Source organism: Pelecanus crispus, chromosome 1, assembly GCF_030463565.1.
Source record: "Pelecanus crispus isolate bPelCri1 chromosome 1, bPelCri1.pri, whole genome shotgun sequence".
Taxonomy (NCBI): domain Eukaryota; kingdom Metazoa; phylum Chordata; class Aves; order Pelecaniformes; family Pelecanidae; genus Pelecanus; species Pelecanus crispus.
Window position 1 is genome coordinate 68,012,428 of NC_134643.1, and position 25,909 is coordinate 68,038,336.

The 25,909-nt window shown below is 36.2% G+C and overlaps 1 protein-coding gene across 2 annotated transcripts in view; it reads right to left on the bottom strand.

The window, feature by feature from the left end:
- Positions 1-4,846: 4,846 nt before the first annotated feature.
- FGD4 (FYVE, RhoGEF and PH domain containing 4) overlaps positions 4,847-25,909 on the bottom strand; it is a 31,884-nt gene continuing 10,821 nt past the window's right edge. The window contains exons 4-16 of one of the 2 annotated variants that reach the window (XM_009493607.2): positions 23,781-23,926; positions 19,080-19,236; positions 17,794-17,932; positions 16,823-16,881; positions 16,036-16,182; positions 14,353-14,525; positions 11,486-11,516; positions 11,232-11,327; positions 10,698-10,823; positions 8,644-8,784; positions 6,855-6,995; positions 6,494-6,671; positions 4,847-5,004 (exon numbers count right to left, since the gene is read on the bottom strand). In XM_009493607.2, coding sequence (XP_009491882.2) covers positions 4,847-5,004; positions 6,494-6,671; positions 6,855-6,995; positions 8,644-8,784; positions 10,698-10,823; positions 11,232-11,327; positions 11,486-11,516; positions 14,353-14,525; positions 16,036-16,182; positions 16,823-16,881; positions 17,794-17,932; positions 19,080-19,236; positions 23,781-23,926 — 1,692 coding nt within the window. Of the gene's footprint in view, positions 5,005-6,413; positions 6,672-6,854; positions 6,996-8,643; positions 8,785-10,697; positions 10,824-11,231; positions 11,328-11,485; positions 11,517-14,352; positions 14,526-16,035; positions 16,183-16,822; positions 16,882-17,793; positions 17,933-19,079; positions 19,237-23,780; positions 23,927-25,909 lie in introns of those variants that run through there. The other variant, XM_075715470.1, reaches the window with a different exon arrangement.

A 25,909-nucleotide genomic window follows, 5' to 3' on the forward strand; every position in this document is an offset into this window, starting at 1 on the left:
GAATTTAAAGAATCACTTGCCTATGCTTAAGATCATGATCCAGCTAATTACCTGATCATTTTTGCTTCACAGCACCACTTTAATTCAGTGCACAAGAGATTACACTGAGCAGCTGCTCCATGTTTTGTTTTGTCCTTTTGTTCAGAGCAGTGCTTGAGTAATAGTAAGGAAGGTGTGGGGCTACACTGAACATGCTCCTTTCTTTCTGGACTCTTCTATGGGGATGGCAATGTAGAAGCCCAAAAAGTACTCTCATAACATCCTGGTCACACAAGAACACATTATTATTCCCATTATAGAAATATGGATCTAAACTGTGAAAGATTGCATCTTTTCCCAATCTAAGATGTCATAGCATTATATACAGGCCTTTACATGCTCAGAATACATCTTCCACCAACGTAGCGGTACTTGTGAGTAGCCAGCACTTCAGCAACAGATCGGTCCTTATAGTTACTTGCACAATTGGAAATGCATTTAAAGATTTCATTGGGAGAGAAAGTAAACAGTAGGTGGACCAAACAAAAGTCAACCAGCAATGCGTATTTAATGATGCTTTTATTTTACAGGATACAGTTTTCTTTTTAAGTACTCAACAGGAATTAAAGTGCTTAATTTTTACAATTCTCCACCCACCTTATGACTAAATATACATATATTACAGAAAATATATACAATATCTGCAAATTTTTTACATTCATGTATTTCTTGACCATAAAAATGACCACTTAAATTTGCACAACTTACAACGGTATTAAATTTTGCCTTTTTAATATTCTTCACTTTATTGCAAAACCAGAACAAATTTACACCTCTTCCAAATATTAATAGTTTTTTTTTTTTTTTAAAAAAAAGTGTTTTCTTAATTAAACCCAGAAATGTTTCCATAATGAAGGGGAATAACAGTGTGTAGCCTGTAATTCTGATGTCAAACATTAATTTTAGTGGGAGCTGGATGAGCTGTAATGTATTAATCTGCCTTGGGGCCTTGAGGGCTGCAGAACAGAGAACATGCTAATAGAAAAAAACCAATACTTCTATTGCAAACTGTTCCCTATATGCAACAAATTTAGCTTCTTTCTTAAAAATACTAGGGCACGTACATGCAAAAATGCTTTGACACAGTTCCCCCTTTTTCTGAATATTTTCACCATAAATAGTTAATGAATCTACAAGGATGAACTATAAACTGAAGAGGGTTGATGTTATGCAGTGGCTGAAAATGTTTTATTCAAAGAAACCTGCTTGAAGATTTTAGGAGAGAAAAAAACACATTCTACATTCACTTGTGCTAGGAAGAGGAAGGGGTGAAAGCAAAATGCCATAGTGAGTCTGGGAAGAAACTTAATCATGATGTTTTAAAGGAAGCGGATTGAATGCCTTACTGAATTTAGTGTGGTTTGGTTGGTTGGTTGCTTGCTTTTTTAAACTAGGCTGAAATAGTAAACATGCCACAAAAGTAGATCTATTCCTGTAGATTTTTGCTTCTGAAAAGCACACTCAACACAGTCAATGTACATTATATTTTGAATGCAACGCAGTGTATTTTTTGATTGTAAAATACTGCTTGAAAACAGGTCATATATGTATATACACATATATACATATACACACACATACATATGTGTATGTGTATATATACACACATATACAATCACCAATTACTGTTATGTTCTGTTAAAGGAAAAGGATTTAGGAAACAATCTGACTAGCAGATTAAAACGCCTATCCAAGGAACATACTTCACTACAGTCCTATGGGTGAGAACCAGCGAGGTAAATTCCTCACACCAATAGGGTCACAGAGTAGAGGGAAAACAACAACGTAACTCCATATATTTTATTTCAGATTTCAAGTAACAGTATGCCACAGACTAAGAATTATGCCCATTTCACCAATGGATTTATCTTAAGGATAGTCAATTCTGCCACAAAATTATTTCTCTTCAATATTCTATTTTTGGATTATATATTTCCAGCTGTTTACATTCACCCCTACCTCAATTATCTCCAGCTGAAACCCATCTGAAGTTCCACCGAGCACTGTGATTCCAGATGAGACATAGTAAGTCAGCAGCTCTCAAACTGGTGAAATCTTGATTTTCCACACATGTCTTTATATAAGGCAGATTCTACATGACTTGAAATCGCTGAAGGTATAATAGCTCCAGCAGGTCTATGCTAGTTTACACCAGCTAAAGATCTCTAAATAGATTTATGGAGAAAGCTCCTTTTTTATTGCTTAGAATTATTTCTACATGGAATGTTTATTTCTTTCCTGAAAGTCTTTCCTTCAGTATAAGGAACCACTACCCTCTGTTCATTTTATTTAGCCTTGTCTTGAAATGAAAAGCTAACCATTTTTTATACTAGCTATGTGGTTGGATGTGGGTTTAAAAGAAACCAACAAAACCCAAAGAACTTGTCAAGTGTTTCCACATCTTTCCCACTTATTTTTACATATACCCATATATTATTTTTTCTTCCTCCTGACACCACTGGGAACTCTTTAGAGCATACTTCTATAACCTCATCTAAACCTTACTCAGGTGGTAGTGTATTTATTCTACATCTAATCAGTGCCTTGGCTTCATCCATAATTTAAAAATACGAAGAATAAAACCCCTCTTTTCTATTAAATGGATTTAGAATCTTTGAGGAGATTTATAAAGCACTTTGAGGTGGTTTTGCATAAAAAGGTGCCATTATATATTACATGCAATTAAAGTGGTTTTATAGTCTACTTGAAATAGAAGAGAATGTTTTCTATTCTCAGTATCTATTTTGCACATAAAAATTAAATACATTTTGGAATAAACAAAACTACTCAGTGGAAAGGGATCTGAAAGTACTAGATGCTATAGATTTTACAGCAGCTCTTCAACCAAGCAGGAGTACCTGATACCAGAAAACAATTTCTAAAGGATCTGGAAGAATGGTGCAGACATGCAGATGTCATGAAACACTACTTTTCCATGATAGGGGAAAAATATTAAGTCATTTTGAAAAATATATTAATATGTTCCAAACAGATGTCATGATAAAATTGAGCCATTGCTCTGATTGAACACAGGTAAAACACACACAAAATAACTTTTGATCTGCTTTAAATTGCACAGAAGACTGATCACTTCTGAAGTGAGAAACAAGCATTTCTTGAACACAAGAACTGAAAAAGCTTAAATAATTCAGCAAAGCCACATACATTCATGTATTATGAATGAATGCTCAGTTATAGTTTATTCCTTACACACACAGCTTTATGCCAATACATTTAATGCCTTTTTTTTTTTTTAAATAATTTAACAGCTGAAATGGGAACAGCCTATACCTTGTTAGAAAGATGGTTTTAATTTGACTGCTTTGGTCATGATACTTAAGCTGCAGGAGTTACTACTTTGAATTTGTTCCTGTGTGGTCACAATTTACAATTTAAAGTTAAAGGAAAAAAAGTTTTGCATGCTATAAGAGGGGGCCTTGTCTGTGGAGAATGGAATAAAACAGTTAGGGTGGTTAAATCTAGAAGCAACTTCTCCATCTTCTGCTCTTCTTTAATATTGGTGGTACATACTTTTCCTACAAAATACACACAGAACCGTACATTTGAGTGCCAAGACATTCTGACTCTGAGGAGAACAATTCCAACCAAGCAATTGATTATGAGAACATGAAATAGGTTTCAGTAGGGTAAATAAAGTATTCCATGCTAGATAAACTTTAATGTCTGAGAGCAAACATGAGGCTAACATTCAAATAAATAACTCCCAATGGTAACTTCATTTCAATTTGTTTATACCCAAATGCAGGCTTTTTCTGGGAGATGCTGAAATCATTCAAGCAGCTTCAGATACTCAATACCATTATAACAATAAGGCAGCCCAGAAATTGCTGCTTCTAATCATTTCCCTAATCATTTAGCTGGAACAGGTCTTTGTATGTGGCTCAGAATTAAGTTTGCAGGACCTTAGAAAACAGAATGTACTACATGATTACAGTCATACCATCATATTATTTTCAGAACAGCTCAGTCTGTCTTATCTTGGGACTCCTTTAAGGCAACTTCTCCCCTTACATGCAGTAACTTGAAGATGGAAAACAGTGGTTTTATGCATTAGGATGTGGTAAGATGACCCTCCAGATCCCACAACTGCACTTGAGGCTCTTTCAGAAGATACCCACTTTCAAGAGATGACCACCAAAGAAAGTTAGCCACCGCGAGTTCTTCTTGCTTACCTGAATTTTCCCCATCCCTCGCCCAGGTATACACAAGATGACACGTACTAGCTAGGGAGACCCAGGCAAAGATTTGATGGTACTCACCAACGTGGATCAAAACGGGCTTGAGCTGCCCATAAATAAAGATAAATACAGCTAACAGTAGAAATAACTTAAAATCTCTTAGAGAATTACAGAAGAGCTTGCACATCAGATAAAAGTAATACTAGAGTTACATGCAGAATCATCTGGACACATGGAGCACCCAAGGAAGAATTCAGAACTGACACGCAGAAAGTCAGTTGTAGAGACAGTGCTCTACAATGCCATGCCTGATAATTACTAACACTCGTGTAAAGCTTTGAAGTCTAAAGGCCATGGTAGATTTTGGATTTGTGCAGGTGAGAGCAAAATCCAGCCCACTAACACTAAGTTGCATGACATTCTTCTTACCAAAGAATGATAGACACTGTGTACTCATGTACGCTTGACACTAAAAACAGAGGTTACTTTAACAATCCTTTGTTAAAGGCTAAATAAGTATTTTTTTCCCCCCACTAGTGTTGCAAAAAGAGTAAAGTGGGAGTGGGAGTTCAGCGAATGCTTTGTCTGGAAGTCTCATTATAAAAGTGTCAATTTAAATCTGCCCTCATGTTACCAGCAAAACTGGCCTTGAACCTGAGCTCTTCAGCTTGACGTGATTTAAAATAGAGATTGCAGTTATATGGAGAAGTAAGACTCCTGAACGTTCTTCCGACAAGTTGATTGTAGAAGTTAGACATTTGCCTTCCTTTGAGGGGTCAGAAAAGGAAAGATGGCAATGATTTTGTCTACTTGACAGTAAATCACTACCTCTGAATTTGTCATACTTCATCCAAGGATGTTACAGTAAAAATTTTAGAGAGGTCATTTGCCTCTATGTATAAAAACCCTAATAGGAATGGAAGTTCGTAAGGGACTTAACGCTGCAGAGCCCACAAGTCCTTATTCCCATAAGCAGAATGCAAATAATGTCAGTTAATGCAACTTGAGATTTGCAGGCTCAGACCTCACACTAGATTTGTATAAAGCAGGTGCCACTTTACAACAATAATTCTCAAAGACTGTTGTCATAATAAGTATTACAGTATCTAATCTTCTGCAAAAAATAAAAGATTTAAGTTCAAAATGTTATTTTGTTCCAGTAACCATAATAGCAAAAATACACATTCCTAGAAGGTTACTAGAATCTGTTGCTTTTCTCAAACCACATACTGCATTTTAGTAATGAACTACTGCACTCTTAAAAGATAACAGTGATAGGACACTGAAGAAAAGCGACTACCCTTTTAAACACAACTGGAACTTATTTGTCCATTGCATGCCACTTACATTACTGCTATTTTTTTAATGCATAAAATATCAAGATCATTAAGTGTCAGCTATTAAAACAAATCACTGAACAGTATTTGTTAATTTAGGACTGTGTTTAATTTCAAATAGAAAACATGCTTTTTAAATAAATTATTCACTAATAGGAACCCAGTATCATGAAATCAAAGCAAAAATCAAGTATTGTACATTTTTAATACTGTACATATATTATATATTGTTTTCTCATATTTAAGGTATTCATTTCTAGATTGAAAAGTCATTAGATTGTTTCCTTGATAAATTGAAACTTTAAAAGCCAATATACCTGTGAAAGCAATTTGCATTAATTAAAAAGAGACAAGTGAATACAACATATGTACAGATCTGTGGAATTCAATCTATAAACTACATACATTAAACCAAACTGTCCCTGCATATTTAACTACAGATCTATTTTGGCAATGTGGAGGTATATCTTTTATCCTGTTGCAAGTCCTAACATGTAAGTAGGAAACTTCAATATTTGTATTCTTAATGAAAGTAGCAAACGTTAACCGAAGAGCAACAGTAAAGTTAGTTAAGTATTTTTAATAGCATTCACATTTTTTTAAAAAGTCTCTGAAATGGACCTGTACATCACTTTTATTGACAGAACATAAATATAAGAAAAAGATCCCTAAAAAGACCAGAATTCTTCCCAAACATAAAGTGCTAAGATGTGTACGGTAGTAAGAAGTTTCTTTTTTTTTTTTTTTTTTTTACTTTGATTGAGCAAAGAAAGGTTAACACACAGGTTAACCACAAATTCAACTGAAATCTTTTAAAAATACCACGTGTTCTTGAGCTTCAGCATTCAGATGTTTTAGAAGATTCAGGTTGCTCTTCTGAATTCACTTGCAGTTCATTTTGACATTCTGGTGTCTCACCTTTGACAGCTAAATGGATAACTTTTAACCATTTCTGTTTCAGTTCTTCATTGTCTGCAGCGAAGCTGTGCACAGACTTAGACTGGGTCAGCTTGAAGCTGTGTGGGAGGTCAGCACTTCTTGGAGTGTCATCTACTGTGTAGCCCAGAAGTGGAATTGTAGCCAGAGCTTTAACATCCTAAGAAGAAGGAAAAGTTCTTGATTAAGAACAGCCAACTAATCTGCCTGCTACCTCTCGTTTACTATACAGGTTAGTAAAAAACACTTGGGTCTTTCCTCCATTCCCAAGCTATTTGACTTCTCTTCCTCAGACATCAGTGACAATAATTACTAAAATCTTTTCCATTTTCTCTGTACATACCTGTGGAGCACCATACATGTACAGCACAAGAGCTTCCTGTTTAGGTATAACACACCATGCTTTCTGCCAGGGCTTTGATTTTTCCATGTACTGAAGGAAGCTACATATGACGCTATTTCCAGAGACTTCCGCAGATTCAATCTAGGAGATAGTATAAAGCGTAAAAAGGAAAATAAGCTTTCCTTAAATAACGACTAAGAACATACAGAACAGAAAAGCAGAAATTCATCACCATTCATAACAAATCTTGGATAGCATCTGCAAAAGAGCTTGAGCAAATACCCAAAGTAAGATCATGAAGGACTGGATTTATGGAGAATATTTACATATTACATACGTACAATCACAATGTATATTCCCTTAACGTGCAATCTGTTCCTTCTTTCATCAATAATTTTGGATTATACACTTCTAGATCACCCTGAATTTCATTTTGCCACCACAGCTAGCCTTTCCCTGTATCTTAGTATCTACAACAATGTCTGATTTCTAAAACAACATTATGTTAGGCATTTGAGTGCTACTAGCTATCCAATACAACAGCTACTCTCTCTTGGCAGTCAAAATATTACGACAGAATCAGATGCAAACACATTTCTAAGAATAACATAAGAATGCAGGCACTAAACCTACAGAAAAGATTAGGTGAATTGCTTAAAATCTGAAGACAGAGTGACATGCTACTTGGGTTAAATAGTGATTCTGAGAAGAACAGAAAGAACACAAAATGACTATGTGTTAAAATTTTCTTGCATCAATTTTTTTCCTCTTCCAATAGTGATGCTGTCTGGATGCTGCAACATGGTACCAACCACTCCGTTGTCATGAGACCCAGCACACAGACAGACATTTCTGAGACTCCATGGCTCCTTCAGCTACCTTAAAAAAGCCACCATGCCAAGGAACAGCAGTTTCTTGACTCTAAGGGAAGCCAGTGGAGTTCTGTGCTCCGTACTCTTTCTCATTTACGAGAGTATAGTCAACTGTAGTCAAGCCAACATGGATTACAAACTGTATATGGAATTACAATCTGTATCTTATTTTTGCCTTCTTTTTCTGTTGGTATTTAGCTCAAGGGTCACTCCTTCTCTACTACATCCCAAGATAAATATATGTCTTGACAAAGTTAGGACGATATTTCTCTAATGTATATCAGGTGTTTTAAAAGGACCTATAAAGGGGGATTTATAGAAATGTGAAGGTTAATTGCAATTCTAAGATGCCTATTTCTCCCCCGATCATAAGAGAAGCATGGGTCTTTATTGTCTGATTGAGACCTTGAATTTATAGATGTCAAAAGCTGAGAGCAACTTGATGACTTAAAGGTACATTGCATACACTGATCAAAACAGTATCTCACTGCTCAGACTCTGAATAGCAAAATTCTCCCCCACTCCCCTCTCCTCCATCCTCAGTTCTTTCAGTTTGGGTATGTTTTCAAGAATCATTGTAGCAGCCGTGGTTTTTGTTGCTATGACAGCTTGAGTGCAGAAGAAGAAAATTGAAGATTTATAAGGAAAGGTAATGTTTTATCACATCAGCTGATGTAACTGGAAAGACGCAAACAAGCTAAGGTTCATAATTCCCCCGTTAAAAAACAGTTGTAAGTAACAAAGTAGTGTTGTAAAAGATGAATGGTGAAACCCAAATCTACTCGATAGGATGAATTTGGTCTACATACATATTTCTGAAACAGAAAATAATGCTGCAAGAATGCCACCATTTTTCACCTACTGATGAGTCGAAACTGTTTGCAACTACGCACATACAGTATTTTTAAGCGGCATACCTCCAGGATGCCTTTCTTCTTCTTTTCTTCACTGTCTGTACAACCTATTATAACATGATAGCAGTCCTTGCAGACTTTGTTCAACTTATTGCCATCATATTCGAGATGTGCCTTATAATCAGAACATTTCCAGCAAACCACCTTAGAAACAAAAAAGATAAGCAAACATATAAAATTTAAGTATTTATAAAACTTTATGGAAATGGAATTTAATTTAAAATTAGTATTATTATATCTAATTAGTATTTTTTTTTTAATTATACAGAATGAGAAAGGTAATTGCTTTATAATGCTATTATGTCAACTGTAACTTAATTGAAAGTAATGATTTTTCTAAATTTGTGCCACTGCTTCTTAACTAGAAGTGCTTTTTACTATTTACCTGGTGGGAGCTTTGTACTTTGTATAAAATCACATTAGGCTTTCAATTGTATCTGTAGGTTAAAGTTAGGAATAGAATCAGAATATAGCACAAACCATGCTGCAGGAAGAAAATCCTCCAGTTTCTTTAGATGCCAACCTGAAAAGATACACTTACCATTTTCTTTTCTACATACCCTCAGAAATGTACAACTGAGATGCAATTTTAATGATTAATTCATAAAATCAGAAATGGTTAATTTCTTAACCTAAGAAATATTAAATTTACAGTTTCAGAATCTGTTCATGAGTACACAGAATATGTAAGCCAGTGTCACACTGTCTTTTGTCTTTTCACAAAATATATAGAGAAAACTGAAACGCAAGAGCAGCTGAGATAATTTCTTTCATTAGAAATTTTTTTCCACAGAAATGTTCTTTCAGGGGAAAGAGATGCCTTGCATAAAAAGTGAGTGTAGTTATTTAAAGAAAGGTAGACAAATGGACTTGAACCACTCAAACACCTGAACAAAATTTTATTGTGGACTGAAGCTCTGCAGTACTAATCAGATCACTACCTTCAACTAGTATCTCTAGAGAATACTAGTTAAATATTCTGAATTAGTCACTGCTGGAAAGACACTATCACTGACCCAAATTAATTCCCATGAAAAAATATTTTAAAATTAAAGTGGAAGGAGATATGATAGAACTACAATAGAGGGAAGTAGTTAGGAGTCTAAACAAAAGAAGGAATAAAAAGGAAGGAGGTGATCTTAAGATTAATGGAGGAGTTTTAAGACAATGATCTGGGAAAAAGAAAACCCAGATGACAACTGTATAATCAATAATTCAGAACTTCTGAAAAAGTCTCTAGTGTCTTGCAAAGTACAAAAGTGGTGGTGTGAACGCAGCAAGCCTTCATTACCACATAAAAACATTAGAAAGAATTCATACAAGATAGCCTGTAAAACAAAAGTTAAACCTGGGCTTGCACTACCACCTGCTGGCGAAAGGCATAGCTGCTGGCTGGCAAGAAAAGAAAGCACAGTATGTTTGCTCTTTTATTAATTTCTGAAAACTCTCAAGTCATACCACCGTCTCATAGTCACTTTAAAGTGGCATACATTACCATAGCATCATACATGGGAAGCAGCAGTCATATTCTCTCCCCTTCCTAACCTTCTCTCCTCCCCTGACGCTTCAAGCATGCTCACAAAGTTACACACTGAACCCAGCTGGGAACAGCTCTAAGTTAACCCATTGGAAAAGTTCTACCTGCAGGTCTTCATGGTCTTCTTGCAAAGAGGAGAGAGAAGGTAGCAGAATGGGAAGAGCAGGCAGCCGGTGCTGCCGGGGATAACGCTGGCTGATGCCAGTTTAACGTGGTCTTGAAACTTGAGATCAGTGAAGGCCACTCAGGAGTAACAGTATAGTATGTCCAGGGGCTTGGGACATTTTACACAAAATGTGCATCATCATCTGCTGTAAATTACTTCCAAATTTACCATGACAACTAAAGCAGACAGAGGATCCTTTGTGGTATGCTATACACAGCTTCTGCTTGCAGCCACAAGCACAGCAACCAACTCAGCAGCATAACAAGATGCATAACAAGCAGCCACCAGAAGTAGGTGCTTAGACCTGTTCCCAAACCTGCTCACCAGCTACAGCAGCTAGGGTTTTGCACTTACGTGTCCACATGCTCGGCAGTGGTGCCTTCTCCTTGTCAGTGCGTTAAAGGGCTCCTTGCATTTCATGCACATGGTTACTTCGTTGTCTCGTATCCACCTCGGTGCTCTCTTCCCAAGCTCAGCATTCTGAAGGGGGGCAGGGGGAGGATAAAAAAAGCCAGTATAAAAAGTTGCACAGTGCGTTAAATAGAGAAAATAATTATTCTCTTCCTCTGGAAAGGAAATGGCAAAACACAGCTCAACGTTCATTTTGAAATCTATATACAAGAAATAACAAAGAACCCAGTCAAAAATCATTATGCATCACTGAAAGGGTAATCTGTTATGCATTTCAAGAAAAAAAAAAAAAAAAAAGAGGCTTGTTTATGAGATTTGGCATTATGAAGAAAAACAATTACGAACAAGATGACTACTTTCTAATTCTTCTGTTATAAGAATGATGAGCTTGAAAACAAAGTTTCTGCCAAACTTTTTCCAGTCATTGAAGAACAAAATGGGTACTAAGAAGGTTACAAAGGAATAACAGCAACTTACAGAAACCTCAACAGGCATGTCTTCATATTCTTTAGCAATAGCGTTTCTGAAAGTTTCATTCCTCTGTTGAAAAGCTTCTATAGTATTCTGAAGCGCCTAAGGAAACAATGGAGAAATTCCTCAAACATATTGTACTAAAATGGACTCTCTGCATTCTGACTATTTATTGATTAGCAGAGAGAAGCTAGAGCCTGAAAATATTGATTGCTTCAGTGAAAAAGCATTTAGAAAATAAAGAATGTAGATGAATTTACCTTTATCCATTCTTCCTTATCTTGTTCAGAACTAAAAGAAATATTTGACACATTAGTCCAAAACTAGTGCAGGAAACATTATCTCACTATCAACAACTTCTTACAAAAGCCAAGCTCTGAAGTAATTCTCAGGAATTTAAATTAAAACAATACTAATTGTTAACTGTCCAACTTAAAAAAAAAAATCAAATCAAACCCAACCAACCAAACAAAAAAAAACCCAGAAAACAACAGTATGACTTCAGGCTTCACAAGTTAGCAACAACTAAGCAGCGAATTCAAGTTGAAAGATAAACATAAATGCATTTAAAAGCAGTAATAGTATTTGCATTGTTAGACTTTTTTTTTTTTTTTTTTGAGAACAGGATAGAGAGGAAAAGAGGACAATGCTAAATTTAGGTGTAGGTATTTTTTTTCTCCTCTCATTTCATGCACTGCTAAATTCACATGTTAACACACATTTCTCCTGGGTATCTCTTAAATCTTCCTCCCTCCCCAAAGTAATTTCCTTAACACTTTTTTTTGCTGCTGTTATTTAAACTTGTGTATAGTAGCAAGAAGAGTATCCAACTAAAACAAAAGGAAAACTCTGCTTTAATAATATAAACCAAACAGCAGGAATTTCCCTTCTGTGCATTAGGGCAGATACAGATGCCTTAAGAGCAAGTACAGATGAGATATACAGACAAGACAGAGATGAGAGAGGAAGCATATTCAAATCTGATCTTGTATGACAGCTTTGTCTTTAAAAAGCAGGACTCTGACATTCAAGTCTTTGAAAAAACACTTTATATCACAAGTAATACTACTACTAGAAACTACTGGCCAGTGCTGGTAATGCATACAGTTTATCTTCAAACTTTAAGTCAGAAAGATGAGAATTAGCACCACAGTATATCTGGCTCTTCAAAAGTGGCTTCCTCCTTGACGTGGAAAACAAACCTTCTGTAGCCATCCAATATCAGCCATGCAAAATTTTATTTTTCTGTAGATTGCTATGAAGGATGTGAAAGAGAGCTTTTACAGCATCTCAATAAAAATGGCTCCTCAAATGTTTTGCAGTATTAGTAAACTTTTAAGCAAGCAGAATACTAAACAAGTGCTTCCCCTTCCCACCTACCACCTGCATGAGGCAGAAGAAACCTGTCTAAACGGCTAAAATAATTCTCCCTACCTGTTTACATTAAAAAACAAAAGCTGAGCTATTAAATGAAGTACCAGATGAGCAACCTCTCAAAAAAAAAAAAAAAAAAAATCTACCGGCTGTTTAAAACCAGTGATTGACAATGTACTCAGAATGGTATTCTGAAAAATAAATAAATAAATAGAAGCCTACCCATAAAGAAAAACCCAAGGGTAAACTAAACATTACAACACTGTTAATACAAGCTCATGAATCAAGGACATTAAGGTATAGGGTACATAGAATAATCTCAATTAATGTATGCATATTTTAATATAACTGAGTAAGATCTCATTTGGTACTTACTCCCTCACAATTTTGTACAGACAATGCATTCTAAAAATGTTCGTAAAACAAAACAAAATGTGAAAATGTGTTCTTCTCATACTTAAAATAAACTAATGCAATAAACTTAATTACTGATAATTGGGGAAAGCTGACAAAATAAACTTACTTTATTGCAGCATTTTACTTCCAATTAAAAAGTACTTCAAAAACAGTAGAGCAAGATGCCATCTTTCACCATTGAGAAGGACATATGGTATAACAACTTGCCAAATACTCAGCAAGGCATCATACAGCAGTTTACAGTAGGTGTGATTGATAGCCAAAAACATGCCCCAGAAGTCTTGCAGAGCTTAGTGGAAAGCTTTTTCCTGTCATTTTTCAAGTTTATATTTAATTTCAAATTCAGTGATAGCGTAGGTAAATTTCTATATGCTGTTATATTTCTGTATTCACTGCTGTTACTCTCATTAAATATTACAAGGTTTTTTTTCCATAAAGGAAAGTACCTTGCAACCTCATTTGCTAGCAAGCTATGGTTTGTCCCCAAACACATGGTGTTAACACAGAACTGTATCCACCATGGACATCCTCCTGCTTATGTAATCCTTGCCTCTCTGCAATGAAATCCTGACTGCTAAGAACAGGATCTTTAAGTGGGTCCAAAAGGAGAGGTGGAACACCCTACTTTATTTGAAGTGGGGCAGTCTGGACAGGGAAGGTTTAGTGTAGGCAATGCAAAAAGGAGCAACCCAGCAAGAGGAGGATAGGCGGACTGATAAGGAAAGCAGAAAAGTGCCCATCAGAAGAGCGCAACTGGAGGAAAAGGACCCAAGAACTAAAAGGAGAACTTGCCTTCCAGGGTGAGGTTGATACCTGGGACCGGAGGAAAACAAGTAGACTGGAAACAGGCTTGAGGAATGCAGGAAAGCAGGTGCCCATCTACCACTGTAGAAAACTATGTTCTGTGGACATAACCCCACCAGGGTGGAGTTTTGTTGGGTGGACATGCCCTGAGGTGAACAGACCCATTTTTACCAAGGTGGCTCATGTACCAAAGGCAGCAGCACTGCCCACAGATTAACATAGTGTCCCAAAACACTTGTCTGACAGATTGCCTTTGTATCAGTTAGGTACACTGCTTTCAATTTTCCAGCCAGCCCCTTCACAGCTATCTTAGGTACTTCTGCAAGGTAAGGCAATGCACTATATATTGTAGATGCATCTTCTATTCCAAGACATTCTTGGATTGGTAATTTATGTTTTTGGCAGCCTAGGCTATTTTCAAAACACTGATATTAAGATGAAGCCCACTGCATCTTTCTCCAAATCTAGCAGTCCAGTCTTTTGTGTGTATGTATGTAATCCTCAAAAAATTAGATAAAAAGACTTTGCTTACCTGGCCTGCAACTCCAGTGTTCGCTCTTTTCCAGACACTTGAAAAGTGTGTGGATATTCTTCATTATGAGTTTCTATAATCTTCATACCATCTATGCCAACTCTGGTTCGAACTGAGAATTTTGATCCTACCAAGCTGAATTTGGGGACGCAGTAGAGCAACATATTGTTAAACTGGGGGGGGAAAAAAAACACCACACCACATGGCTTTGCATTAACAAAAACATGGATACAGAGATGTGAGACAATATTGCAAAGCTGGACTCAGTGGGTGAGAAAGCAGGTTCTTTCCTGCTCAGTTGGTATACAAGACGACCAAAACTCTCACACAAGACAACTCCATTTTCTTATTTGTTTAGAAATAAGATTAACGGACAGCTTCAGTGGATGTAAGAATAATTGCTCTGTATATGCAGCAACCTTCACAGCATTTATTACCAACTATACTCAGACTAGGTATTTTATACCATTGTAAACCTTCTGTTAGAAAAAAAAAAAAAAAAACATTCTTAAGCCCCAATTCTACAAAAACTACTCTAAACTGTGGAGCAAGAACTCTTTTCTTCAGTGTATACATTTATATTTACCCTGTACCAAAAACATTTGGTTTTGTAGAAGTTGTAACTAATATTATTTCAGGACATTATTTGTCTTTTCTCCATGATAGAAGAGCATTTCTGTCTTAACAGTTTTTCTTCACTGAAACCCTCAATATCACAGTGGAAAAAAAAAAATACACGAGTAGGACAAAGATATATTCCTTTATTAAAGGTTGGAACTTTTAATAATGTTTAAATGTCTAAAGTCCCAGCCTAGAAGCAGTTATAGATCTATAGTGTTTAATTTTCCGCACATTTTCCCCCCTCACATTTTCTCACAATTAATTATTAAAATGAGAAACTTGCTTCAGTTAAGTCATATTTCATAGAAATCCTGTCTAGCCTGTTGTCTAGTCTGTATTACAGGTAGAGCACATTTGAACTTGTCACCTCTCATATGAAGCGCATATCATTTCAATCAGCTGTCTAGCCCCTTTTGGTCTTACTATTCAATGGTTTCTCCTTTTGTTTGAAGCACAGATAAACAGGAGTTTATCAACAACCTCAACAACCCGTTACTAGTCTTTATTAACCAGAAGACATGTAATGCCAGAGGCCCATAAGGAAAAATGTATTAGCAATTTTTAATGCATGGGAAGCAATGAACTACATCAAACTTTTTCCAAGGGAGTTGTAAGGGAGCATGATTGTAGTTTGTTAGTTCCAAGACAGGACACAGGCACCTGACAAGAGGATGACCTGCCACAATAACAAGCTCCCACAGGACCATGAGACTTACTGGGACCTCAACACACATAATCTATCAGGACTAAAATCCTAAGCTTTTACATTTCAGTTTCATGAGAATGTCAAAGTTCTCGTGCTCTAGGACCTGCATGTATAATCAGCAGCCACTTATTTAGAAGTGAGTTGCTGGACACTGGTTCCATTTATTTAAAACCATGCATTCTGTTCTAAATGGCGTTTTCAAGCCTTTCTGTAAGCAGTACAAGGTTTACTCATGCTCTAAAATCACTAGTGGAAAGGCACTGACATCAACTAGAGAGGACTTCCCTCTCTCTGGTAGTTCTTTCAAGTCTAGAAGGTATACAGCCACTCCTGCAAACACAGGCCACCATACTTACTAAGAAAAGATACCGTTCTTGAGCAGATGTATTGCGAGCAGCGAGTTTAAGGATCTGTCCTTCTTTTATCAGTTCATTTGAAGGGTTCACAATGTCTTCCTCTTCTCCCAGCATCTCATATATCTCTAACAATTTCTTTAGGTTCTCCTTTACAGTGAAAACACAGTTATAAAACTTATTAATTAAAAGCATAGATCTTTAAGCGTGTTTACATGAAATGATGGGAACTTGTGTAAGTCCAGATAATGTTAACTTTGAAAAACATAGATATATGCCTGGTATGTATGGTCAGCCATGCAGATTGATTAACAGACTTGATACAGTAACAAGTACTTTTAGAAATGTTATCTCCATGGTAATTTTAAAAATGCAGTGATCCGTACAACCTGTGTTATTTTTTGTCGAAAGTATCTCACATACTTAATGAAGCACCTTATCATGCCAGCCTAATATGTTAGCAAAACAGTAACTACTCTTTACAAACATTATCTTTCCAGTGACAGAAACAGATGAAACAAGGTTAAGAGTCCAACATAGGGTCAGCTATTTGAGCCAGGAGAATAGCCTAGTCTGTCCTGTTTTCCATTCGAGAGAATTAGGTGCAATGCCAAATTTTGTCAACCATGCCCAGGAGCTGTATAAATACATTAAGCAGGAGCAATCACTTGGACCCAGGAAACCCATTTTTGCCATTTTAGGGAAGATTTGCAATTCACACTCCTAGCTTCACCAAGTACTCAAATATAATATATAAAAAAAAATGAACAAGGAAACAAGGATCATTTACCATTTTTCTTATTGCACTATTAGAGTGACTTGCTGCAGTGGATATAATTTCCAGGGATTCTAGACAGAAGAAAAAGAAAAAAGTAAAACCAAAACCCTGCACTTTTACTTATTTATATATTACATAGAAGAAAAATGGATCATTCTACACAATTCTACAAAAAGTTTGTAATTTTTGTCTAAATTACAACACTACAATAAATTTCTTAAATTATCATTAAAAACTAACCAAGGTAAAGTGGAAGGCACAAGAAAGTCAGCTAGCAAAAAGAAATTATAATCTGGAAAGATCAGAAGAGTATTGCAGATTACTTTAGAGCTTCAGCACTTAGAATTTTTTGTGACATGAACAGTCATGGTTCTTTCTCCTCTTTTCTCAAAGTAGTCCAGAATGTCATACTATGTTTTTTAGTTGAAACAGCTCACATTACAAATATTTACAGGAATGGTACTAAGAATGAAATATTCCAGAAAATTATCTGGCAAGTAATTTTGAACAATCTGTGGAAATAGCTTCAACTGTTCTTGTGTCAATACAGAGAGGAATCAGTTTTAAAATGGGCTGTTCTTTTTCCCTACAGGAGCTTAAAAATACAGTAACTCCACTTTTTTACAAGAGACATAGATTCCAAACTTCCAAATGTGCATGAAGCAAACAAAAATGCTGACAAAAAAAAAAAAAACCCAAACCCAAAACCCCACCACAACCCCCAACCATCCACAAAGCAAACAAACAAAAACCTGTGCGCTGTTCCAAAACTAAAGCAAAACTTATGTACTCCAGGAGGAGAAGGCTAAAGGCTTTACAGTTTTTATATTAACTTTATCCACTATTCAAACAGATTTTTTTCTATCATTCTTTTCTAAGGAACTTTGCTTCTTCACTTTATTTTTCCTGAAAATATCCTTAGTTTACAGTATCCTCTTACTAATATCTTATTAGAGCTCTTTTAATGGCTAGAAGATATTTACTTTCAGCATCTTTCCAGTCTAGGGAATCCTGAGGCAGTTTCCTTAGGTAGTCTTTTAGAAGCATCTCGTAGCGTGGAATGCGTTGTACTGGTTCTAGCATGTGATGTTGCAATGTCAAATTTCCACACACTTTCTCCTTCTAAAAAATTGTAAACGTATTTCAATGTAGCAGGCAAAAATGTTATTAGCATATAGTAAAATAAAAGTTATGACTGATAAAACAGAAATAATGTATTTTGAAACATGCATGATAGAGCTTCTGAAAGAAAATAGAACTACTTCATCTAACCAAATAATTAGAAATTCTTTCCTAAAAATAATTGTAAAAAGAGTTTTCCAAGTATCCAGTAGAATTCATAAATAAAAGTCCTACCAAAAAAGCTCCCAAACTCTAGTGTATTTTAACTTTGTTTTGTAATAACTCAGACAAAAGAATTACAACTTAATTAATAAGAACAGTTCATGGCCACGTATTAGAAAACAACTCTTAAAATATACCTTTATAGCTCATTTATCTATCTGAGAGGGGAGTAATTCTTTGAGTTTCATTTATAATATAAAACCTCTCAGTTGTGTTTAAGATGTATATTCATTTCTGTAATCTTAGATATAATTAAAAGATTACGTTAAAATACACATAGCTGTCTTCCCTGGCTTAGAATCATAAGACTCTATACAGCAGTAAAATTTAAGTAGGAATACCTTATCTTATTTCTAGCTGTTCAGTCTGCAGTAGGAAGACACATACCTGCCAATTCACACAGAAACCTACAGGGAGCACTAGAGGGTATAAAACACACCTTGGAAAAGAATGGTGCATTGCTTAACTGTCAAGCTTTCTTTACCTTTTGTGGCTCAGCATTTAGGATTATATACTTACTTCCAAAGCATAGTGCTCTGTGTAACAGCACTGGTGTGAGCCAACGGAATACTTACAGATTCAGTGCAAGGATCTATATTTGCATTGATAGGTCACTTTATCTTAAAACAGTATTTACTTTTGGTATCTACAACAAAACGTTGTATTTTTTTGTCTTCTCGTGTTTCAGTCTTCATACTTTGGTCCTCTATGTTGCACTGGAAAGGCTGGATTTATGTGGGTATTTGTGCACATGTGAAGGGAGAAGGAGAAGAAACAGAACGCGGTGTGAAGTGGACAAAAACAACCACTCTTCACTCTAAGGGACTTGGTATTTAATTTTCTCTTTAATCCTTTTTTCAACCACAAATCTATGTTTTTATATATGCTCGTATTACTTGGAGATCTACATTATTCTCCCCATTACCTGAATGTCTTGAATAATGAATTTGAATTGAGGTGACCGTTCAGTCCACGTTTTCACCAATTCCATTGCGTTATCAAAATTCTTCACGTACTCTCCATACATCTTGAGGAAAGGAGCTAACTTTTGCAGAATATCTCCAATTCTGGGGGTGGTAGTCCTGCAAAGTAAGAGGGTGGAATCTCAGAGCAAACAGGAAAGAAAAAAAGTCACACAAGCTTATAAAACCGTTTCAAGCGTTTAACAGAGAATCCTTCTGTTTTGGATCGCCTCATACAGAGGTTCCAGCATAACCATTAAAACTGACCTGGGTTAACATGGAAAGATTGTTTGTATCCTCTTTGATCATGTATAAGCATGATAGGTCACGTAGAGCACTAAAGAGAGAAAAGCTACCTATAATGAAAAACTTGAAAGGCTTTGTTTACAAAACATGACCTAATTTATTTTATTTGCAGTTCCTTAAAACTACATTATCTTCTTTTGAGCATACTCTACCCTCTAAATATCTAACATGGTTTTGATTGAGGAATAAATCCATACTGTACAGCTGCACTTCTGTACCTTATATAAGTACATCTATTGACAAATTTTAAGTCATTATTTATCTAAAACCTATGAATTAGAGAGAATCCCTTGGATTCCAGTCTTTTGTGACAACTTTCCCACATCTTTCCCAATTATTGACAGCATCTTCAAATAAAACAGAGTAGTGAAGAAACTGATGGAGAGGCAGAGAGAAGCTGCACTCTTGATGAACACAAAGAAAGTGGAATGGCACACATGCATCTCCCAGAACTACAATACGGAACACGCTTCACAGTTCATTTTCAAGGACAGATTCAGAAACTCAGTACCTCTGGATTTCTGAAAGTCTGAAACCACTGTTGTGGTAGTGGTCTAAAGTGAAGCAATCTACTACAATTACTCCAGCAGTCTACTCCAACACACCACTTCTCCAAGAGAAAAGCTGTGCAGAAAGGAAATGTTATCTGAATAGCAAATAATGCCAGGAGTGGCAAAGGCTGCTCCAGCTCCCTCGGCAGGGTGGGGCAGGGGTGCGCCCAGAAGGTACCTGTGTACAACCTGGCAGAGATCTGAGCTACTGCTGGGCCTGGCAACTAGAGAAGTGGACAAGACAGAGTGGGAAGTTGGTCTCTGAAATCACCAAGGCTCTCCACCCTTAATTAGCTTCACATATCTGTTCAACCACTCTACATGCAAGCAGACACATACGCTTTCAAAGGCAAGCTAGCAATTTAAAACAAAAACCCACTCCTTTGAGTCACTGAATGCTATTTCCCTGGATTGTCATTTTATTGCAATGTAGCAGCGTATTTTTTTAACTGAAAACAAAATATAAATCATGCCAATTCCAACAGAACCGAAGAAAATGTGAATACATTTCTGAAGGTCACCAGAAAAAACCCCACAGACATGAAATTTTTCTGATAAATTTAACAGATAAGTAATTATAAAATTTTGCAATTAAAAAAACCTTAAAGCAGAAAAGACCATGGCAATCCATTGTATCTGAAGAAATAGGCACAACAACAAAAAAAAAAGAATACTTAACTGTTTCACAACTATTACCAGACATACATTAAAAGAAAATCTCAAAACTTTTGTAAACCAAGAATTGAGAACAGTTTGCTATGCCTGCTTTTTGGATACCTATGGCTGCTCATTTACACAGAGCACTGCAATTTCACTGCCTCTGAAGATTTGAGATTTTCAAAACTACTTTTCATGCAAGGCCGTTATACGTCCAAAGACTCTGAGGCTGTAAAAGCACAAATTCATCATTATTTGGGGTAAGAAAGACAAGGTCCACGTCACACAAAATGCTCCAGAAGATTAGGACAGACACGGGAAGTCTCAGAAAGCAGAACCTTCTCACAACAGCGTCTTCCCTTGATGAACTTGCAAGTATAGATGACTAGTTCATCTCATATTCAAACACTACACACCATGAGCCAAAATATTAAGTTCTACTAAATGCTGTCAGGTCCAGGACAGTTAATGTTCTCTTGGATAGACAGAGCAGAAACGGAACTATTACCATGGACTCAAATCAGCACTGCACTATTGACAGACAACAGAGAGCATCATTACGTGGGTCAAGAAATAGGACTTCGCTTTATAACGTAGGTACAGAAACACTCCGTATTTTTGTGTTATCAGACCACGACGGTTTTCACATCTGCATTCTAAACATTCAAACATGAAATAGCTGACTTGCTAATCATGATTTGTCCCATCTCATTTAAAACCATCATGGCTACAAGAAAATTAAGCAAATGTCTGTAAAATCACAGCACAGCAAAGGTGACTATAGAACAGCTGCTTTCTCTTCCAGTATACAAGCTAACAGACATCCAACAAAATTGAAAGTTGCAGTTTCAAAGCAAAACAAATCATATGAGTAGGTCAGCTCTGTAATTGCCACAGACTCCAAAACTTCAGGTTGAAAGAATGAAATAATTTCTTCAACAACCCCCTCCCGCCTCCTAAGGCTATCACATTGTGCCCTTATATTCTTCCCAAGGTATCTGCTATTGGTCATCCTCAGGTACAAAAGACAGAGTTAGATAGGTATTTTATTTGATGTGGGATCAAATAAATGTTATGCTCTTTTCATGGGAAACGTATTGCAACAAAGCTATTTCCAGTGTTTTCAAGCCATATGTTGTAAAACTGATATTCAGCTCCAGCTGTTGCTCAACTTATTCAAAATGCAACTACCAATTTCATTTTCACCCGATGAGCTTAGATTGACACTACCTTTTCTTCTAAGAAAGAATCTGTTTCTGATCGGCTTTCTCAGTTGCCAAACTATATATTTTTACCTTAAGTTTTCCAAACAAACCACAACTCAGGGAAAGTGTCAGAAATATTTATCCAGCTACTTTTACTGGAAGCTAAAGAACAATGGAAGTGCATGAACCTACTGATAGAACATACTTAAGTATTCTCTATGTCTGATTAAGGGAACTGCTGAGGAAAGTGAACTCTTTATCTGGCAGAAGCTCTTATGCCAGACAATTTCAGAGACTGGTGATGGGGATAGAAAATTACCCCAGATTTTTCTTTCAGCAACGATCAGAAATGGTTCTCTTCAGCTGCAGCCTTTCTTCTGACTCCTCCCAAAAGCATAATGTTTTAAGGACATTTAAATAGGCTGTCTCAAGTACAGCACAGAGGTTGTTTCCAAGCAATGTGGGAAAGATAATATCCTTATGATGCAATTTATTAGTTTTGCACTAATAGTCAAAGCTCATCTGCAAAAGTACTTTTTAACCTTTGAAACTATGTAATTATATACATATTATTAGTGTGCAATTTAGCATTTTGCAAATACATAGGTAGAGCAACTCATCTGTGCTGTACAAAGTGTCTAGAGCAAAATTTTAAGAGCACATCACAAATTTCATTTCAAATATATGCAGCACTGACATAATGTAGTGTAAGCTGCTTTTTAAACATCATTGGACTAAGTTAAACTCCATTTCTCATGAGTATGTGCTCTATTTTAATCCAGGCACTCATATTTCCTATCAGATTTTTTTCAATTGATCAGAAAAAAAGGGTGGATTTATCTTACACAGTCATTCTGCAAGGAACATAAGTTAAGGTGCAAACTTTGCTCCATTCCATGACGCTTAGGTCTTATTTACTTTCTTGCATTACAGACTATACAGGGCTACCATGTGTTTGTGCATGGTAACTATTCTATTTTAAAGTATCATCATTTTAAAGGGGAATCATCTTACATAGTCAGGAGATATATAGCTTGTTGTCTAAAACACCACCATGTGGTCTGAGATTTTTTTCATATAAGTCACAAGAATACATTATTTCTTTTTTTTTTTTTAGTGTGATTTTTGACAATTAAGGTGTTATATGAAACTGTAACGGGAAATGATACCTGGACAAACACTAGAATTCTTCATGACAAACCCCAGGTAAACAGAATACAGCAACCAAACAGGTGCTGAGGTGAAACAACAAACAACTGGATGAAACAATATTCATAAATTTTTATTGGGTGAGGGTTTTCTTGGGGGGTGGAGGTGTTTTTGTTTGTTTGTTTGTTTTTTAAAGAGGTGTCCCCTTTTCCCAAAAAAGTTAGGGAAGCAGCAATGGTTTGGGACTTTTTTTTTTTTTCCCTGACAATTACATGAGACCAACAATACATGGCTATATTTTAATATCTCCAGAATAGTGTACACCAAAGCAGGAGAAAGATACTACAATAGTACATGATCATTACAGAGTATATTTACACCTCAGCTATCCTTCTTGCTTGCTCCTATCAAGAAGAGCTGAGGAAAAAATATCCCCAAAACATTCCTGACCTGGATGTGGATTTCAAACAGAAAACCAAACCACAGAAAAACAAAAACATATCCCACTTTATTACAGCAACCAATAATGACAAAGGTTACTGTGTTACACAGGTAGCACAAAACACATACATGCTATTTATCTCAATTTTGTATTCTGTGCAATGAATTCATCAGGTAGCACATAATTTCAGCCTGAATCCCTAATTCAGCAAGGCATTTAATTATAAGGAACCTCACCAGCTTCAGCAAGATACATGTCCTTTATTTTGAGCAAATGACGTCTCGTCTGACTCTACTGAGTCAGATCCAATGAAAACAGTTTCAGTAGTATATTAACCAGTGAATTGTCTCTTACCATTCTTGCATTCTTTTCTCAAGTTCTGGAAGTAAGAATTTACTGTGGAAGGCATTTATCGATGAAATATTAGAAAAGATTTTGTTAATTACTTCAGCTGGAAATGAACCTCTGTTGGCTTCTTCAAGGAGTCTGGAATAGAATACCTGCAATACAGAAGAACAACCCCAAACCTATCAGCCCATTATCTTTAATCAATGGAAGACCACCTATCCACCCCTCCTACTCCAACTGAGGTAAGATTAATATTTCAATAATACAGACAGGTAATGACAAACTCATTTATTGTCTTTCCCTCACCAGAAGTTAAAAGCTTGTCCCCCCCCTTATGCCCCACTTTTTTTCTTGTGAGCCAGGAAAGCGCTGCAGGCGGAGCAGACATAGAAAGCCAAACTGAAGTAGTGCCATTTTGGATCGACTCCAGGCATCCTGTCTGTTTTAACAGCTACATCATCCCAGCTTTCCTAGTCTTCCAGTCGTATTTTCCACTCTTGCTTTCTCTTCAGTTAGTATGATGTCTGATCACCATTAGCCTAACCACTCTCCTTGTATGCTGTATCCCCTTACCCTTTTGAAATCAAAGTAGTTGGCACACTATGAGCGGTCCCAACATTCCATTTAAAGCACAAAAGGGGCCCACGTTTCAGACTGGACTCTACTGTAGTCTCTTTAAAAAAAACAAAAACAAAAAAAACCCCAACAAACTGTCTTTCCCCATCAGTGGGCTCTACCTGACTAGATGCAGCTACAAAATGGCTAGACACATGTGCAGCTCTTAGCGTGCACATTATATAAAACAGTGCTTATGGGGAGCTATGGTCCTTCTGTCTCCCTCTCCCATACTTGAACAGACTGTTTCTCCCTAGAAAGGGCTTCAGAAGTTTGGGAAAGGGCTTGAGAAAAAGGAAAAGAGTCTGAAGACAGGAACTTTAATAATCCCAACTGAGACAGCAAAGGTGTCTTAAAAAGAAAAAAAACATATACTTTTACATATACTTTAAAACATGCTCACTTTGCTGCATCTCTGAGAGGACAGTCAGTTAATTTTGACAAGTTACTTCTAAGATTATAAAGGTTATGTCACTTTTTAACCAAGTTTAGAAACGTAACAGTCCATTCACAGTCTTCTGCTTTCCTCTCATTAGCAGCAGTTGAGCAGCTGTGCTTGAAAGTCATTTTTCAGAACTCTGTCCAGTTAATATTTGGAAAATGGACATAAGAGTAATGCACTTATGATTGCACCAAGGAAAATAATTGTACATTACCCATCAGAAAAAAAACCCTATGAACTAAGTAAACATTTTCCTTTTTTATTTTTAAACTTCTCTGAATCAAAGTTGGTTTTGGTTTTTTTTTTTGCAATTATTTGTCTTTTAAAACATACATCATACCTGTCCCAATGCGGGTCACCAAGGTGCACCCACTTTCCTGAGGATGATTACTTAGATCCCCAACCAGTCTGAACAATTATTATATCAGTTTACTGATAAAAGTTTACTTTTTCCTCAACTCTGCATACAAGACTTATGAGTTAGACCTGAGAAACTTAAACAGAGATGTCTGAGAAAAATATCATGGAGTAAGGCAATGCATAGCTATAGGTATCCTGGTAAAATGGATGTAGGTGTTATGTGAGAAAGTAAACAAGGCTTAAAAAGGAAAATACTCAAGAGCTATGGACTTCCACATTTAACAAATAATCAGTTTGAGAAGAGTAATTTCTGTTCAATAGGATTTAGTCTAAACACACAGTGGGGAAAATAGGGCATACACAGTTTAGAATGGGCATCTTCCTAGGTTTTTTGACACTAAAGAAAAATTCTGTTCAGGTGTCTCAAAGATCTGAAAGATTTAGTAATTTTCTAGTAGGCAGGCAATTTCAGTATTGTAAAATGATACCCTTCTTCTCTGTGTCACCAAAAGCCAAGAAATGAGCGAGCATAACATTATCCATCCCCTTTGTTAGAAGGGCTACTAGTATGAGGTTTGCACTACTGTTGCTTATTGGAATGTTTACGCACAGAGAACCTATTGCATTCATATCCACAAAATTCTAACACTTTTAAAAATCTAATGTTCTTAGAACAGAAATGCAGGCAAAGTCATGTGGCAACTGCAACTGTCTGACT